This window comes from Lynx rufus, unplaced genomic scaffold (genome assembly GCF_022079265.1).
Source record: "Lynx rufus isolate CCGP_SWC_20201006 ecotype Redwood Valley unplaced genomic scaffold, mLynRuf1.p SCAF_9, whole genome shotgun sequence".
In the NCBI taxonomy this organism is placed as follows: Eukaryota; Metazoa; Chordata; class Mammalia; order Carnivora; family Felidae; genus Lynx; species Lynx rufus.
Window position 1 is genome coordinate 99,863,548 of NW_025814897.1, and position 19,289 is coordinate 99,882,836.

The 19,289-nt window shown below is 45.1% G+C and overlaps 1 protein-coding gene and 1 non-coding gene across 11 annotated transcripts in view; one reads left to right on the forward strand and one right to left on the reverse strand.

The window, feature by feature from the left end:
* The first annotated feature begins 5,913 nt into the window (after positions 1 to 5,913).
* On the forward strand, positions 5,914 to 6,025 carry LOC124506552 (U6 spliceosomal RNA). The gene has a single exon (XR_006960804.1). It is a non-coding gene; the product is annotated as a U6 spliceosomal RNA (small nuclear RNA).
* A 1,210-nt stretch (positions 6,026 to 7,235) lies between these two features.
* The window catches only part of AGBL2 (AGBL carboxypeptidase 2), a 46,619-nt gene continuing 34,565 nt past the window's right edge, over positions 7,236 to 19,289 (reverse strand). For 7 of the 10 annotated variants that reach the window (XM_047069992.1, XM_047070000.1, XM_047069993.1 and 4 more), the window contains 6 exons: positions 18,947 to 19,077; positions 15,407 to 15,473; positions 13,259 to 13,384; positions 12,659 to 12,778; positions 9,495 to 9,581; positions 7,236 to 7,961 (listed from right to left, as the gene is read on the reverse strand). In XM_047069992.1, the coding sequence (XP_046925948.1) occupies positions 7,788 to 7,961; positions 9,495 to 9,581; positions 12,659 to 12,778; positions 13,259 to 13,384; positions 15,407 to 15,473; positions 18,947 to 19,077 (705 nt within the window). In that variant the 3' untranslated portion in view covers positions 7,236 to 7,787. The other 3 variants (XM_047069998.1, XM_047069997.1, XM_047069999.1) reach the window with 3 other exon arrangements.

Consider the following 19,289-nt stretch of genomic DNA (forward strand, 5'->3'; position numbering starts at 1 on the left):
AAAACACTGTAAAAGATCTCGTTGATATTCTTATACCGATTACGTGTTGAAATAATTTTTTGGATATTTCAGGTGAAATAAACTATGTTATTAAAATTAATTTTACCTCTTTCTTTTTACTTTTCCGAGGTAGCTACTAAAATATTGAAATTATGTGGTTGGAATTATATTTCCATTGGGCAAGCACTGTTCTAGAATATTCATCTCATCATGAAATATATGGCCTTTTGTCTTCTGCAACACCACTTAGCTCCCTGAATGTATCCCGGGTACCGGGGCGTCTCCCTCTGCATACCCTGCCTGGATGATCTCCACCTGCTCTTAGTATCTGCATGCCATGGTGATGCTGGGAAAGGCTTCTCCTAGATTCGACAGTCTCCCTCCATCGCCACTTCGTTCTCTTCTGTACCTCAAAGGGAACGTGGCCAAAGTGAAGTTACTCCGTTTTCTTTTTCTTAAACCAGAGCCTCCCTCTATATCCTCTGTCCTGCTAAACAGTCACACCCTTGTTGTTACCATGCTTATAAGTCCCTCCCCTTCCCCTCCGTGTCCAGAGACCACACCCTGTGGCCTCTACCTCCTAAATAAATCCAAAACCCTCTCTCCATAAACATTCTAAGAACTTCAGGTTATCATAGTTTTCCTAAATGATTCAGTCTGGCCTCCCGGCCTCTAGTCCTCAGGATCCTGATCTTCCTTTGATAGAGGGGCTGGGGTGAGCCCATGATAAGGCAAATCTGAGCATGCTGGTCCCCTTGCCCGGCACCTCCCTTCTGCAGGACGGTCCATCTGTGACATGGCCCTGAGCCCTCTCAGCCTCCAACGCTGCGTCCGCCCTGTTCCTTATGGATCTGGAACGTTAACTGGCTCTCCCTGCTCCCTCCATGCCCACCACCCCCGTGCCCACTTCCCAAACACTTGTCACCTTTCAGGACTCAGCTCAGTGATATATCAGTTTTTAAGAAAAGATCCTGCTCAATAGTAGCCCACTATACCAAACTGGTCGTTTTTGTGTGTTTTTAAAAAAAATTAAAAAAAAATTTTTTTAATGTTTATTTTTGAGAGACAGAGTGTGGGTGGGGGAGGGGCAGAGAGAGAGAGAAAGACACAGAATCTGAAGAGGCTCCAGGCTCTGAGCTGTCAGCACAGAGCCCAACGCGGGGCTCAAACTCACAAGCTGTGAGATCATGACCTGAGCCGAAGTCGGATGCTTAACCGACTGAGCCACTTAGGCGCCCCCAAAATTTTTAAATAATGTTTATTTTAGAAACAGACAGAGAGAGAGAGAGAGAGAGAGAGAGAGACAGAGAAGGGGAGGGGCAGAGAGAAAGGGAGACACAGAATCCAAAGCAGCCCCGAGGCTCTGAGCTATCAGCACAGAGCCCGACACGGGGCTTGAACTCACAAACTGTAAGATCACGACTTGAGCCAATGTCCGAGGCTTAACCTACTGAGCCACCCAGGCGCCCCGTGAAATGTCTTGATGGTTTTTCCCAGGCAGATCTCACCAATCCTTCCTTTGCATCCTACAGACTTCTACCTCAGCACCTGGACCACTTCAGTGCACCAATTTGTGTATTTGGCTGCCTTTCCTAACCAGAAGGATTTCAAGTACAATCCACAAGAGGGAAAGAAAAGACAACAACAAGATTCAAAGAAAAGGCAATTATTGCTTCACATAAACAAGCAGTCCAGACGCAGGGCACCTCCAGGACTGGTTAATTTATTCAGCAGCTCACTGACGCCTTCAGAGATGCGGCCTTACCATCCTCCAGCTCTGCTGCCTTTGGTGCCGACTTTGTCCAGCTTTGTTGGCTGCACGGCTGTAGCAGATTCAGGCAAAGCACCATATGGAACAATGCCAGATGGAAGAGAACATCTTTCTTTCTTTTCTGCCCCTCGGTGGTCACTCTGTCAACGTGCATCCAATTTCTCCATGACATAGTTAATATTTTTTCCCTTGGAACTAATATGCAATCTGAGTAGACCGTTTGTTTGTTTTCTGAGTGGACACTTTAAAACCTCCTCCTCCTCATCATCATATTTCCTCCTAAATTTGGCCTCCAAGGATGAGTGTTGCCTGGTCCATTTCACTGTGATGGTTACAGAACTCCAGCACTCCCTCTATCTGACTCAACATCAACTCTTGTATTCGTTTGCTCAAATCCTAGAATACATCTGAAAAGGTTTCAGAATCATTTTACCAATACCAACACATAAACAAACCCACTAGAGACAGATCAGAACTTGTTTGAATTTTTCTTCCTACCCCCACCCCACCAGAGCCTGCCTTCTCAACCACTACCTCCTCGTAAGGTTGTTTGCTGGCAGGGTGATGGTAACAGGGAGGGACAGGGCACTTGAGGAACCTGGAGGTGGTGTGAAATAGCCCTGCGTGGGGAAGGATGAGGGAACTTCAGTTTCAGAAACAGAGAGTTAATTCCAGAGGCTGGAGGGGATCCATGAGCAGTGGCTCCAGTTCTCTTGGGGGCATGGTTTCCTGCAGCCATGTTGGCAGCCTGGGTGTAGGAGTGGAGAAGACAGATGGTTGGGATGGCTAGGCTGATCCAAAGGCGAGGAACTACCAGGTGGATGCGGCAGAAGGACAGAGAGCAAAGACTCTGGAGTGCTGGCAAGAGAGTGGGTGACATCTGTGCCCCGGAGTCTGAGCTGAATGGCGGAGCAAGTGAGGCCAAGAGGGAGAAAAGAGAGCGGCTGGGGCTTGAGCTGGGCTGCCAAGAGGTTTATTGAAGTAATTTCCGGTCACCGAATCCTACGGTCGGTCCGGGAATAGCCAGTTCAAAGGACCGGGAGGAGAGATGGCCTGGACCAAATCTGGCCGCGGGCAAGACGGGCGGGGCTATCCTTTGAGCAACCGGAGTGTTTGTTTCCCCAAGGAGGAGAGAGGAGACGGGTGCTGGCCCCGGGCTGAAGAGGGAGGCTGTTTCGGGCACATTATTGCATGAGCGACGGCTGTGAGAAGTGTTCCAAAAAATGTGATTTTGAAAAACAAGGAGGCCTTAGAGATTATTTCACCAGAGCGGTCCAGAGCTGTTGAGCAACTGCACCCCCCCACCCCGTCCCCCGCCAGCCTGGGTGGGATTCAAACCCAGGTGTTTTAAATTTAAGTTGGTGATTGTCTTTAACCCACTACCATGTTCTAAAGCTTTAGCGCAGAACAAGTCTTAGTTTTTCATGGGGCAGGAATGGCGTCTCACGCGTCTCTGCACTCTCGGTCGTTCCCAAGTCAGTCACTGCTCAGTGAGTTCTTTCCGATGGATTTGTGGGAGTAGCACGTATCTTAGGGAAGAAGTATAGCAGGGAGTCCGAATTTTCAAGTTGTTACTATTTGTTTCTATGTTCTTAGGGATCTTCCTTTCTTTTGACCCTTACTGCGCAACTGTTCCTCTGGACATGTGGTATACGCTTTGTCACTAGAGCTTTGTCTTGTAGACACGCTAATTAAAACAATGCCTTTCTGAACCCAATGTCTTGTGGAAGCTGATTTCTCAGAGACCATGTGACCCAGCTGCACAGAGTTAAGTTGGAACCCACTTAAGGAGGAAAATCACCTCTGAGCTTCCTTGTGGTTGATCAGGCAGCATGGAGGTGAGGGCAAGGGGATAAAAGATGTTGGACCTCGGCAAGCATGAACAAGGGTGAGTTTATCTTCCCCAGGAATATTCCACTAAGAAACAGAAGTGTCCCTGGTGGAATGTAGCTCAGCTAAACCTAGCCATGCCTTACAGTTTGTCTTTGTAGTTTAAAGGACAGAGTAGGCTTTGTGGCATCAAAGGCATCCTGTGCAGAAGGCCCCAAGTCTCTGTGCTCTGGAAACATCTCTGCCATTCTAGGTAATTAAAGCAGAACTAGTCGGAGAACAACCTGGAAAACCAGAAGTTAGCAGTTCTATTTCTGCAAAGCAGAGCCTTCTGCGTAGCATTTTTGCTAAAAGCTGGGATCAAAATTGGTGACAACATAACTAAACCAAAGATCACATTGATAAGGAGCTTCTGTGTCTATACAGAGTTCCTGTATCTAATGTTCCATCAGAAACTTAAGAGTAATGCTTACTGTCATCACCTTACCTATTTGGACTTGTTTCTATCACTTTCAAGAGTTGCCACTTCTCCAAAAACAGAAACGAGTACTGCCACAGGACCTTGGTTGTGACTACATGGTCCCAAAAGTAAGGCTTCTAAAGAAAACAGGTTTACCTGAAATACTTCTTGAATCTTAAAACATACCATTAGTGATTGTGTATTTAACTTATAGACAAAATAGGATATAGATTATTTTTCCCTTTTTAGAAAAAATATTTATTTATTTATTTATTTATTTATTTATTTATTTATTTATTTTGAGGGAGAGGGGCAGAGAGAGAGAGGGAGAGAGAATCCCAAGCAGGTTCCACACTGTCAGCTCAGAGCCTGACGTGGGGCTTGAACTCACAAACCTGAGCCAAAATCAAGAGTTGGATACTTAAGCAGCTGAGCCACCCAGGTGCCCCTAAATACATATATATTTTTAAGTAATCTCTCTGCCCAAGGTGGGGCTCGAATTCCTGAGCCCGAGGTCAAGAGTCACATGCTCTAACAACTAAGCCAGCCAGGCAACACCCTGCCGCCTTTAACCTTTGTTGACAACTCTTGAATATAAGGTAGATGTTGGCCTCTGACCCGACTAAAATGCTCCATTCTCATGATTAACTCTTAGTGATCAAGACGCTTTGGGTTGTTTCTCCTGCAGCATGAGATTTATTATGTTCATACAAAATCAATTACCTTAGTTTGTCATTTTAAAGTTTCCAGCTACGCGGGGCGCCTGGGTGACTCAGTTGGTTAAGTGGCCGACTTCGGCTCAGCTCATGATTTCGCGGTCCATGGGCTCAAGCCCCGAGAGGGGCTCTGTGCTAACAGCTCAGAGCCTGGAGCCTGTTTCAGATTCTGTGTCTCCCTCTCTCTGACCCTCCCTATTCATGCTCTGTCTCTCTCTGTCTCAAAAATAAATAAACGTTAAAAATTTTTTTTTGTAATTAAATAAAATAAAGTCTCCAGCTACGGGCGCCTGGGTGGCTCAGCCGGTTGAGGGTCCGACTTCGGCTCAGGTCATGATCTCACAGTTTATGCGTTGGAGTCCTGAGTCAGGGTCTGTGCTGACAGCTCAGAGCCTGGAGCCTGCTTCAGATTCTGTGTCTCCCTCTTTCTCTGCCCCTCCCCTGTTCGTGCTCTGTCTCTCCCTCTCAAAAATAAATAAACATTAAAAAAAATAATAAGTTTCCAGCTAGAGGCACCCTTCGCAACCTCCTACCAAAAGCAAAATGAGAAAGGCACACGGGCTGCTAGATGCTGCAGCATGTAAATCTGTGTGTGTGTGTGTGTGTGTGTGTGTGTGTGTGTGTGTGTTTGGGGGGAGGCACTTCTTCCTAACCATCCAAGCAGGAAGGCTTGCTTTCTTCTAAAGAAAACAAACAGCTACCCCTCTGCAGGCCTGACTGTGAGCTGAGCAGGTCTCAAAATGGAACTGCCACAATGTTTTGGCAATTATTGGACGTGGAGGCCGTGTCTGGATTACATGAATTCTCTCCTTCTTCCCTTTCAATACCTTAGCATTCAGACCCCATCTCTCAGGAAGCTCTCCCCCACTCCCCTGGGAGTTTGTTGCTTTCAAAAGCACTTAAAAAAAATCTGATCGTTTCTGGTATTTGATTCCAAAAACATCACCATACTGGGGTGCTCTTTATAAACTTTCTCCCAAAGAGACAAGTATTTCTGAACAACTTTCATACAAAGGTTTGCCCTCAGCAGTTTGTAGCTGTCTGGGGACTTGTCCTTGAAAGATATCCTCTTAGGGACAAAAAGTGGGGTTTTGGCTGTGCTTTAGGTTTTAGGGTGTAAGGTGTGGAACAGGCAGGTGCCTGCTTGCTTCGGCAGCACTTATACTAAAACGGATACAGATCCTGAGAAGATTAGCGTGGCCCCTGGGCAAGGAAGAGATGAAAATTCCTGAAGCGTTCCATACCAGAAACCAAACAAACAAATGAAAAAGAGCTCAAGCAGATTCCCTTTAAAAAGACTCACATGGGGACACCTGGGTGGCTCAGTCGGTTTAGCGTCCAACTCAATTTCAGCTCAGGTCACGATCTCACGCTTGTGAGATCAAACCCCACGTTGGGCTCCATGCTGATAGTGTGGAGCCTGCTTGATATTCTCTCTCTCCTCTCTCTCTGCCCCTCCTCTGTTCATGTGTGCATGCTCTCTCTCAAAATATTAAAAAAAATTTTTTAAATGACACACCGTGTATGTGGAGGGTGGAAGGGTGGGTAATATAGGGGAACTCTCTGTACTGTCTCCTCAGTTTCTCTGTAAATCTAAAACTGTTCTCAAAATAAAGTCTATTAATTTTATTTATTTATTTATTTATTTATTTATTTATTTATTTATACTTTTTTTAATGTTTGTTTTTAATTTTTTTTTTTTAACGTTTTATTTATTTTTGAGACAGGGAGAGACAGAGCATGAACGGGGGAGGGCCAGAGAGAGAGGGAGACACAGAATCTGAAACAGGCTCCAGGTTCTGAGCAGTAAGCACAGAGCCCGACGCGGGGCTCGAACTCACGGACAGGGAGTTCGTGACCTGAGCCGAAGTCAGACGCTTAACCGACTGAGCCACCCAGGCGCCCCTAATGTTTGTTTTTAAGAGACGGAGAGACAGAGTATGAGTGGGGAAGGGTCAGAGAGAGAGAGAGGGAGATACAGAGTCCGAAGCAGGCTCCAGGCTCAGAGCTGCCAGCACAGAGCCCGACGTGGGACACAAACCCACCAGCTGCGAGATCATGACCTGAACCGAAGTCAGACACCCAACCGACTGAGCCACCCAGGCGCCCCAAGTCTATTAATTTTTTTTAAAGGCACAGATACTGGAATTGTAATAGAATTTGTGTTGCCATGTGGTCCTAATCATTAGTCATCCAGGTAGGGGTGGAGGCTGAAGGAGTTTACAGGCGATCGTGAAAAACACACCAGGAAACTTTCAATCCAATGTGACAGGAAGAGGGGAAAGTCAGAGCAGGAGGCCTGGCATGAGCCAGAGTGGACCTTCTTCAACACGACTCCAGCCTGTTAACATGACAGGCTATAGTCTGCTGACTGTGCTCGGTGCTCACGAGAGATCTACAATATAAAACACCTGTTCACTTAAGGTTATGCAGTCGATCAATCAAAGGAAACAACTGGTTAGAGAGAAAGAATTTTAATCAATGGGTTAAAAAACATACGTAACCGTGTTGAACATAATATATGTAAGACTAAACTGGCGAATACACGAATTGTTCTCTCTGAGTGGTATGAGCCAATGAGCCACCATGAGCCAATCTGATAATCATAATCTGACCATTCATTGCCAGAAAGCTTTGACTCAAGACTTTTTAAACACAGCACACTCCCAGAATAGGTTTAAAACAGAATTTGAGCTCTTAAAGTTAATTTGCACATAATTTTAGAAAGACTATCTATTGGTTAGAATGAGGTATATCTGTGCTGTGGGGTTCATGAACACACACCTCAATTTCTGATAAAGGAAGCTTTTGTATACATAATTTCGCTTTATGAAAAAAAACCTGATTCGTGAGGTATGAGTCCTGAGGGCATGCATGCAATGTAAGCACACAGCGCAAGGTCAGTGCACCATGAGCACACAACGCAGTGTACCCCAAGTCACACAACTCCCCTCATTACAAAACGTGTCTAGCCCCACTGCCAATGACGCTCCTGTGTGGCCAAGGCCCCCTATGGGTACGTGTATATGTGCAAGGAGGGGTAAACCGTCATGGCGGCGCGGCCTCTCTTTGTGGCAGGATATCTGTTCCTGGACCAGTGTGACTTCATATCTGCAGCTGGCTCTTGGCTGGAGTTTGTGCGTCTCTTGGGAGAGCACGACACTGTGGGTCTTGGCTTCTCTGTCTGGGCAAACAAGATATAAAAGTTGAGTCACTTTATGTTGCGATTTCTGAAGTCATAGTTAGGGTTGGGGTTGGTTTTACCAGGAGTTTGTGAGAAGTATTTGCGTTTCTCCCCAAATGCCGAAGTATAGTCATTGATGTTGTTCCAGAGCACAAAGGAATCAAGCATTTGCCCTAATCCTTCAGAGAGCCGAAGAAGGGTTGGTCCGTGGGCAATATTTTAATCGCCCTGAGTTCAACGACTACATTTCATAAGCTGTCTAGAGACATTACACAGAGGGAAGAACTCGGTCTTTCAAGGTGGAGGCTGCCCCATTGTTTTCACTTCTGCTTACCTATACCTGCAAGTTAAACGCCCATGTTAGAGAAACGTTCCACCAGAAATTGTAAGAAAAGGAAGGTAGAGGTCTGGATGGCATTCACCCGCCACTCTGGGTTTAACTGAATCCCCCCTTAGGTGTTATTGCCCAATTAGCAGGTTTCAGCTGTGGGATACGGTGTGAGCAACCTGGCGACGTCCTGAGCGAATGCTGAAGACGAGAGGGGGCAGTTCGTGGCTCATCTGCCTGTCAGGACCGAAATCCTCTCTGATTTGAATTCCCCTGTACCTCTCTTCCCACTGCTGTCCCGGTTCTGTTAGGCCACGGAGGTTGGACTTCATCCTCCCGGAGGATGGCGGACTGAAGGGAGGGATTATGTCTTACAGTCCTCAAGGGGCCCTGCCCCTCGTAGACTCTCCGTAAGATACTGATGGTTACCCGGGAGCGCCAACCTGAGAAGTCCCGAACAGCAGCCTTGGGAAGCCAGGAGGGACGTCACCCTGGGAGAGCCGTCCATTCTCTCTAGTTTGCCCACGTTACTCCAGCGGTGCTCACGCTGTTCGCCGGCGGGCACACGTGAGCAGCACCCGCCCAGAGACATACCCAGAGCTCTCAGCTTACTAGCTGTTTCTCCACTTCTTTTTCCTCCTTCTCAGGAAGGAATATGCCAGTGCAAATGAGCAAGAGAGATGTTACTAGGGGATAACGATGAACTCGTTCTAACTTAGTCCTTTTAAAAAGGAAACCATTCACAATCCTCGGTATCGAACGATCACTGGTAACACTGGCCAGGAACACCTCACTACTGAGACTGAGGGCGGCGCCCGGGTTTGTTGTTACCATCTCGTAGGGCTGAGAACCAATGCGTTATTCACTATCGCTGTTTCACCTGAAATGCCGCCATGGAGTTACAAAATAATAGCCGCCGAACGAATGTTTGTTGTAATGAAACTAAATTCTCCACGGCAAGCTTTGAGCTCTAGGGGGGATTCCTCCTATCCTGGGGTGCCTCGTGGGCTGCGCCCCCTGGTGGCCAGGGGCTCTGTACCTGCGCAGGGGGCAAAACGCCTCAGCCGTGCCCCGAGCAGCACCAACCCTAGGAGGTGAACTGTGCACCATGGATCACCACCCCCCCCGGATCACACAAGGCACTTGAAAACCAGGTCAAATTAATTGCTGGCGTATAGGTGTGTATATATAGATTAGTGACATACCTGCATTCTCTCTTTACTCTTAGTCAGAATCGAGGTCATTTTTGATGGGTCCAGCGAGGTGCCCTTGTCTCTTCCATGTAACTGTGACTGAAATAGATGAGCACTTTCTCACTACATTTTCCACTTGCACGAATGTGATTATATAGAATATACATTGGGTGGCATTTAAAAAATTTTTTTAAGGTTTATTTATTTTTGAGAGAGAGAGTCAGAGCAGAGCAGGGGAGGGGCAGAGAGAGAGGGGGAGAGGGTCTTAAGCATGCTCCACACTGTCAGCACAGAGCCCAATGTAGGGCTTGAACCCACAAACCGTGAGATCATGATCTGAGCTGAAATCAAGAGTCAGATGTTCAACCAACTGAACCACCCAGGCGCCCCTACATTGAGTGTTTTTCTATTCACACATGTTAATTCATTACAATGCTGTAACACGGAAAGAGAATCAAGACACAAATGAACAATAATTCAAAGAAAAGAAGGAAACTACTTATTTATGGACTGCCTACAAGATGCCAGGCATTTTACACAGTTTCACATCTCCTTTTCTCAACATTTATGATGTGGAGATTATTACTCCAATATTTTAGAGGCAGAAACTGAGTCCCAGGGTGGTTCAGTAACTCAAGGAAAGTGACAGTAAGGCTGGAATTTGAACTCAAGAGGGACTTGAAAGCTGTGATCTTGCCACTGTCACACCAGACACCAAATTGCCCTCCATGCCTAACAGAGACAGCTCGGTGGGGGTTCTTTGGTGTGACAGAGTGAGACCTCATTATGTCACTGTTAAACACAGGGTAGCATTCTGCAGGAAAAGGGCCTATTTTGCACCCTGTCTATAAGAGTTGTATACTATTATACGAAAACTTATTTATTTTTAAAAATTTTAAACGTTTATTTATTTTGCGAGAGAGCATTTGTGTGAGCAGGAGAGGAACGGAGAGAAGGGGAGAGAGAGAGAGACTCCCAAGCAGGTTTTGCATTGTCAGCACTGAGCCCCATGCAGGGCTCGATCTCACCAATTATGAAATCATGACTTGAGCTGAAATCAAGAGTCAGATGCTCAACTGACTGAGCCACCCAGGCGGCCCTTATTTTTTTATTTTTACTTTTTTTAAAGTTTATTATTTAAGTAATCCCTATACCCAACGTGGGGCTTAAACTCATGATACCAAGATCAAGAGTTGCATGCTCTTCTGACTGAGCCAGGCAAGCACCCCACCAAAACTTGTTTTTATACATCAAAAACACAAATATTTTTTTTTAATTTTTTTCAACATTTATTCATTTTTGAGAGTGAGAGAGAGCATGAGTGGGGGAGGGGCAGAAAGAGAGGGAGACACAAAATCCGAAGCAGGCTCCAGGCTCCGAGCTGTCAGCACAGGGCCCGACGTGGGTCTCGAACTCACCGACCGCAAGATCATGACCTGAGCTGAAGTCGGACGCTCAACCGACTGAACCACCCAGGCGCCTCCCCAAAAAACACAAGTATTTTATAGGTACATAATTCCAAAGTACTAAAAAAATGATTGGGTGCCTTTCCTCTGTGCTCCTTCTGCAACCTACTCTGTGATGTAATTTCCTGCTTCTTTGTTAAAATCCCCAGTAGACTCTAAGGTCCCTAAGGCAGAGATGGTGTTTTGTTCGATGTTGCATTCCCAGCACACAGAAGAGCGTGTGGCGTGTGGTGGTCACACAGTACAATTTGTTGACTGCAGGGGTGGACAGATGATGAAACCACCTGTTCTTATGCTCTGGGTAAAAAAATCACAAACCACCAATATCCGTGGTCAGACTTCAGTGGTGTCTACTCCAAAGCAGTGTCAATGTCCCCACTGATTTTAATGTTTCCCTGCTCCCGGTGGCATTGACAGGGAAGAGTGACATAGGGGGCTATTGTATTCTTCAGCCTGTGGGACAGATGTGCTAATTGGAAAAATCAGAGAATCTACAACAAAGAGTCAAAGATGGAACAGAATAGAGAGCTCAGAAATAAACTCATGAATATATGGTGCATTAATTTTTTTACAAAAGAGCCAAGCATTTACAACAGGGAAAAATGGTCTCTTCAATAAACAGTATTGGAAACACTAGACGTCCACATGCAAAATAATGAAACTGTACCCCTATCTTGTATCATACACGAAAGTCAACACAAAATGGGTTAAAGAGTTATACTTAAGACCTGCAACCGTCAAACTCCTAGAAGAAAACACAGGAGGTAGGCTCCTTGACAATGGTTTAGGCAATGATTTTTTGGATTTGATCCCCAAAGCAAAAATAAACAAGTGGGACTAGAGCAAACTAAAAAGCTTCTGCACGGCAAATCATCAATAAAATCAGAAGGCAGGGGCACCTGGCTGGCTCAATCGGTAGAGCATGTGAACCTCGATCTCAGTGTTGTGAGTTTAAACTCTATGTTGGGGGTAGAGATTACTTATAAAAATTTTTTTGAACCTAAAAAAAAAAACAAAATCAGAAGGAAACCTATGGAATAAGAAAATATTTGCAAATAATATTATTCAGTCTTAAAAAAGAAGGAAATCCTGCCATCTGTGACAACATGGATGAAATTAGAGGGCATCGCGCTGAGTGAAATAAGCTAGACAGAAAAAGACAAATACTGCCTGGTATCACTTATGTGTGGAACTGGAAAAAAAAGGGTCAAACTCATAGAAACAGAGAGTAGAATGGTGGTTGCTGGGGAGTGGAGGGAATAGGCAGAAGATGGTAAAAGACCATAAACTTTCAGTTATTAAAGAAAAAAAATGGTAACTATGTGAAGTGGTGGGAACTCAGTGGTGGGAACCTTCTCACAGTGTGTACGGATATCAAATATCACATTGTACACTTTAAATATATTACCCCCAAAAGTTTTTTTAACGTTTATTTATTTTGAGAGCAAGCAAGAGAGAGACAGAGTGGGAAGGGGGCAGAGAGAGAGAGAAGGAGAGAGAATCCCAAGCAGGCTCCCCACTGTGAGCCCAGAGCCCCACTCGGGGCTCAATCCCATGAACTGTGAGTTCATGACTTAAGCCAAAATCAAGAGTCAGGCATTTAACCAAATGGGCCACTCAGGCACTCTGTGTAGGAGTTAAAAGTTTTGACACATTCTCCATGTGGAAGTTAAAAAAAAAAAAAAAAAAAAGGTCAGGCAAAACTACTACCTCATTCAACCTCGGTTTTTCATTTCTCATCGCTGAAGAACTGGCATTCTCTGAATTTCTGAAAAAGGTAGGCTGTTTTTGCAGGGTAGAAGAAGCAAACCCTGCCCTTTCCTGGAAGGACTGAGTGCAAAGAGAATATTTTTCAATTGATCCATTGCAATTAAGCTACTTATAATTGACCCAATCCACCCAACAGTAAAATGCCCACATCGGAAAGCATTTTCATCTTTAGGAAACAGTGGCCGCTGGGAGAAGACTGGGAAGGAGCCAGCCTGGACGAGGCCTGACACCTCGGCCACGCAGCAATCCTGGGCTAGCTCCAGCCACCACTTCTCCAGCACCCCCGTTTCTTCTGGAAATCCAGACATGGCCAAAATCCAGACCAGAGTGCCATGGCAGAGGGTAGTGCAGGGGCCAGGGTGGAAATCTGCTCAGAGATGTCCAGAGGACCCATGGAAGAGCTCTGAATTCAAAATAGCTTCCCTCTACCCCATTCCCCATTCCCTTTCTGGTTGAGAGTAAACGTTAACCCCTTGTCCTGCTCCCACTCTGGAATTCTCTTTAACCAGACCACAGAAGTAGGCAACAGAGCCTTCTTACCAGGGCATCTTCTGTTAACTTTAACTCCTGCATCAAATTATTTTTCTGATACTGTTCATTTCGCTGTTTCCTAGTCTGAAGCGGCTTCTTTTTTTTCTTCTTATACATCTTCTTCTTTTGATTCAACTGTTCCAAAAAACACAGAGAACCTAGTCATTGAGGATTCCGGAGGAAATGACCACCTGCGTGCAGCACTCTTTTACACAACACTCAAGACAGGAGAGCTGCCCTGGGACATGGGCCCTCACGGTGCCCAACTGCTGCTGGCTCGGAGGATGAACAGTTCAGTTGCCTTGTTACCAGAGTCTGCTCCCCATTTAACACCCCCAAATCCCACTATTGCAGGTATGCTGCCAAAGGGACACCTATATCAATATCCAAATATCTGTGCTTTACAATATGAAACCAGATTACTTATGGCAATAATGTCAGGTACAGACAATACTGATATTGGGTGTGTAGTTAAGAGTCAGTTTGGCTGTTACACAAGGTGGCTTTAATAATTAAGCAAGTGAAGCTCAGGACTGATTTTCCAGGGACCTGTTGAGTGGTGACGCTTATATTGATGTTGTAAATCCAGCTGAAAAAATTATAGGGTCCAGTCTGATTTGGCAGGTTCCATCTGACACAGCCTTAATCTCACCCTATGAGAGAGTTATTTCTTCTTCTTCCTTTTTTTTTTTTTTTTTGAGAGAGAGTGAGTAGGATAAAGGGGCAGAGGGGGAGAGAGAGAGAATCTTAAGCAAGCAGATCCCAAGCTCAGTACAGAGCCTGACATGGAGCTCAATCTCATGATCTTGGGATCATGACTGAGGCTGAAATCTAGAGATGGACATTCAACTGACTGAGCCACCCAGGCACCTTGTATGATGGAGGTATTTATTAACGCAACTATGAAATTATGTGCATAATGAACCACAACAAATATATCATCTATGTAATAAGATCTGTGAATGAGATGGAGCAAAGAAAATTTAATATATGGAAATATAAAAAACTATCTAAAACTATATGAATAAAAAAACACTTTTTTGGGGCACCTGGTTAGCTTAATTGGTTAAGCATCTGACTCTTGATTTTGGCTCAGCTAATGATCTCACGGCTCATGGGATCAAGCCCGACTCGGGCTCCAAGCTGACAGTGCAGACCCTGCGTGGGATTCTCTCCCTCCCCTTCTCTCTGCCCTTCTCCTGCTTATGTTCTTCCTCTCTCCTTCTCTCTTTCTCAAAATAAATAAAATAAACTTAAAAAAAAAAAGAAACACTTTTTTTTTTTTAAAGTATGGGTCTTTTTAACAACCTCTATCTCTTGAAATAGTTTTGTTTTTGTTTTTTTAGGTAAACTCTACACCCAATATGGGGCTTGAACCCCAAGATCAAGAGACAACCCCTATCTCTTAAGATGTTTTCACTTTTAGGGGCACCTGGGTGGCTCAGTTGGATAAATGTCCGACTTTGGCTCAAGTCATGATCTCATGGTTCGTAAGTTCAAACCCTATGTCGGGCTCTGTTCTGATGGCTTGGAGCCTGGAGCCTGCTTCCGATTCTGTGTATCCTTCTCTCTCTCTCTCTACCCCTCTCCCACTCGTACTCTGTCTCTCTCTCTCAAGAGTAAAAACAATTTTTAAAAAAAGATGTTTTTCAGTTTTAAACTTTTTAAAAAATTTTGTTGACTTTGTAGTAAACATGGAGTCTTCACATTTTTTCCCCTAGATTTTTAAAAGGAAAGTTATTAAAAACAAATAAACAGGGGTGCCTGGGTGGCTCAGTTAGTTAAGCAACCGACTTTGGCTCAGGTCATGATTTCAAGATTCGTGCGTTTGAGCCCCACATCGGGCTTTCTGCTGACAGCTCAGAGCCTGGAGCCTGCTTTGGATTCTGTGTCTCCCTCTCTCTGCCCCTCCCTTGCTCGCTCTCTCTCTCTCTCTCTCTCTCTCTCAATCAAAATAAATAAAACATTTAAATAAATAAATAAAAGGAAAGTGATAAAGGACAAAATGAAAGACTCCAGGGCAGGGTAACCAATAGATATAGAAAATCTATTTTCTATAGATTTTAGGATAGTTGGAAAATTCCACCAAATTATCCAGGAGACTCATGCTTTCCTTAAGGCTGCTACTTCCTGAGTGGAAGAGTCTGATAATCTTACCTCATCTGCTACGTTCAGGAGGTGAACAGGGAGACCATCTGAGAGGGAACTATCAGAACCACTGGTGCTGTTTCCAGAAGGAAAGAAGAAAGGGAGATGCCTGTTATTAATGTCTAGGACATATACATTTACCAGACTGGCAGCGTGGGACTAGAATATCCAGTCCGCTATTTGCTCCCAGTGCCTGCATTTCGATGACCAGCAATTCCGGACAAGCACATTCATTCACTCATTCTGAACACCTACTACGTGCCAGGCAGGGCATCGAGCGCAGAGATGAGCGTGACCAAGCCCTTGGCACCAAGGAGTCTATAATCCATGTGGCAAAGTAAGTACTGGCCAGGTGGGCAAAGCTGCCCGTGGCAGTCACTGTGGGACGCTGTGCAGCTCTAGAGAATAACAGACTATGATTTGTTTGAAAGCGGGGCTTGTTTCATTCATTCCTGTCTGGCCAGGTCCAGTTCAGAGAGCAAGGAGCCTCCGGGTACTCTTTAGAACTGTGTTGAATATATACATAAACATATTTGATAACAAGGAATCTGTAGGTCAGAGGCCAGGAATATTACTTTTATTATCTCAATTCCCACTTCAAAAGTTGTGGATGCAGGTCCAGACGGATCTGAAGTCTTCCCCCACAGAGGGCCAGCTCCCCCTTCCTTCAAGGGCTAGGATGAATGAGGACTTGGATTCTCCATCCCTGTGTCCTTCATCATGTCCATTGTTTAAGCGTCCCATTATACATTCCCCTCTCCCAGGGTGTGCGTGGCCAGAAGCCAGAGCTGGGCTCTAGAACATGGCCTCCATGTACAAAAAAGTGTCTTAGGCACAAAACTCAGATCTCCTGGGAAAAGAGCATTTCAAACCATTCTTTTGCTCAGGCCTTTCATCCTGTTCATGCTCCACCTCCCTCCCTTCAGTCCACAATGAGGAACCCCACGGTAAGACAGCGGGAAGAACACCCTCTCTTCTCAGATCTAATTCCCAATTCCCTGTTCTCAAAAGGTTTTTCTAGTCTGAGGAATAGCCTTTGAGGTCACTGGATAATAGTCTCTGAAGTCCCTTTTGGAGATAACGGAAAACTATTAATCAACGGGATAAAAACATTAGATGCGGCATGCCACGGAAAATGTTGAAAACCATGGACGTGCAAACACAGGGCACACTCAAGCTGGGCTTGGACACTCGCAGTCTGCTTTTCTGGGTAATGGTGAGAATGGAGAGGTGGAGACCCATGGAGGCCCGTGATAGCTGGCTTCCTGTTCAGATGCTGGCAAAATGGTTTCAATAATTCTTAACTAAATGTATCTTAACTAAATGTGTCCCTGCTAAGCCAGCTAGGATGCAGTCTCCCTGTTTCTGAGTGGACTGCCCCCGGGCTCGGTACCAACAGGTTGACATGCAGGGGCATTTTGTTTTTGAGGCTGAGATGAAGAATGGTTCATGCGGTGGTCCTGGAGAGCGAGGCAAATAATTCTGGAAGAGTGGAAGAGGCAACATGGTGAATGGGGCACACTGCCTGGCCTGATGGTCTGACTTGAGGTTCCTAAGGACACATTTGGGAGACTCAGCCAGCAGAACTGCTTTAGGGCCCAGATGTCAACTCTATGTCCACAGAGAGTAGGAAGGAGAGCCTTCGACTGTCCACCACAGTCTACAGCGCAGCCTCTGTCATGTCCAGCCCAGAAATCTTCTGACTGAGGGCAGCTGGGATGGGTATGAGGCACCTTGGCCAGTAAGCTGGACTAGAAGGTGTTCCTGCCCACCTGTCAGATACTCACCCACCTGGTAGGCTTCCTAAAATAGTTGAAGAGATTATGAGTGTGGGGCTGAGACTTTACAAACTAAATTAATTCAACAAATATTTACTGAGCTCTCCCTATGTGCCGGGTACTCTGCACATGAGATACAGAGGTGAACAAAATGAAGATCTCTGACCTTGTGGGACCTACATCCAATAGGAGGAAACAGATAATACATAATAAACACAATAGAGATGTAAATGACCTAAGACAGACAGAAGGTGATAACGTGCTATGGAAAAAAAGTAGAGTACCTCAGGGAGATAGGGAATAGTGGCAGGAGGGCAAAGGCAGGGGAGCAAGTGGCAGTATTAGAGTAATGAGGGTAGGCCACATTGACAAATTTTACATTTAAACAAAGACTTGAAGGAGGTGAAGGAATGAGCCATGTGGATATCTGCGGGAAGAGCATTCTAGGCAGCTGGGACTGCTAGTGTAAAGGCCCTGGGGCAGAAGAGGGCCTGGCGAGTCTGAAGAAGAATGAGGCCAGTGTAGCCATAGAGAGAGGTGTGTGAAAGGGTGAGGGTGGAGGTTATAAGGTGTCAGGTGGCTAGATCCTATAGCCTGTCAGCCATTGTAGGGTCCTGGTCTTTCTACCTCATTTGCTGGATCCTCCCTATCTTTGTGACCTGTGCGCTGTGTACCCTGCTTAGACTTGGACCTCCTATTTACTCGAGCTGCACGTACTCCCTTGGGATCTCACCTAGTCTTAAGGTTTAAACATCATCTATCCAATGATGACTCTATTTGACCTCTCCAGCGAACTCCACACTCATATATTCAACTGCCTATTTAATATCTCCATTTAGATGCCTAATAGACGTCTCAGACTGAACATGCCCAACACTAGCCTCCTGACCTTCACCGCTCCCCTAACCTTCTCCACCACCTTAATCTTTCCCATCTCACTTAAAAGGCAACTCCATCCAATCAATTATGGACTCATTCTCTTTCTTTCGTGCTCCATATCTCATCCATAAGAAAATTCTAATGTTTGAAACTTCAAAATATATCCAGAATCCAACCAATTCATACACCCCCAACCACTACAACTACTCATGTCTAGACCACCACCTGCATTTACCTGTATTATTGCAAGAGCCTCCAAATGCATGTCCCTGCTTACACCTTTCCTCTCTACAATCTATTTTCCACATAGCAGCCAGGGTATTCCTACTGAAACTAAAACCCAAGTCAGAACATGACACTTCTCTATTTAAAACTTTCCAAAAGCTTTCCGTCTCCCTTGGAGTAAAAGACAAAGGCTTTACAACTGCCTCAAGGCCCTACACACACTGCCTGCCCATCTCCCTAACCTAGAAAAGATGCTGTCAAAGAGCAGGCACTCAATACATAGTTGCTGAAGAAATTATATATATTTAAGTGCGCTACAATTTATTCAATATTTTGCACCGTTGGCTCAACCAACAAAACAACAGAGCAAACAAAAACAATAAAAAAATAGAACTTGTCTGGTTTTTCCTTAATGGTTTTTTTTTTTTTTTCAGGGAGACAGTGAGTGCTCTTGTACACAGGAGGGGCAGAGAGAGAGAGAGAGAGAGAGAGAGAGAGAGAGAGGATCCCAAGCAGGCTCCCACGTGGTCAGTGTCAGCACGGAGCTCCAAACCAACAATTGTGAGATCATGACCTGAGCCAAAACCAAGAGCTGGCCATTTAACTGGCTGAGGCACTCCGGTGCCCCTCTCTGGTTTTTTTTTGAAATGAAGTTTCATTTCATTACCTGGATTCAATGTCAGACAAGCAGATGTCACTCCAACTTCCTTCTAAATCCATATCTTGTCCAAGCTCATTGAATTTCTTATGGATTTCTTGTTGTAAGAGCTCTTTAAGCTCGGTTAGGCACTGCATGAACTGTGGAAATCAATAAAAGGACATTTTTGATTATTCACTTATTTATATGTCAAATATTTGCTAAGCATATGCGGAAAGGCACTTTATTTATTGCTGGGGACATAAAGATGTGTGAGTGGTAACCTCTGCTTCTAAGGACATGTTAACATATAAATTACATGAGCTGCAGTAAAAGTGTTTCTCGGGCAGAACATCAGTGAATTTTATGCTTT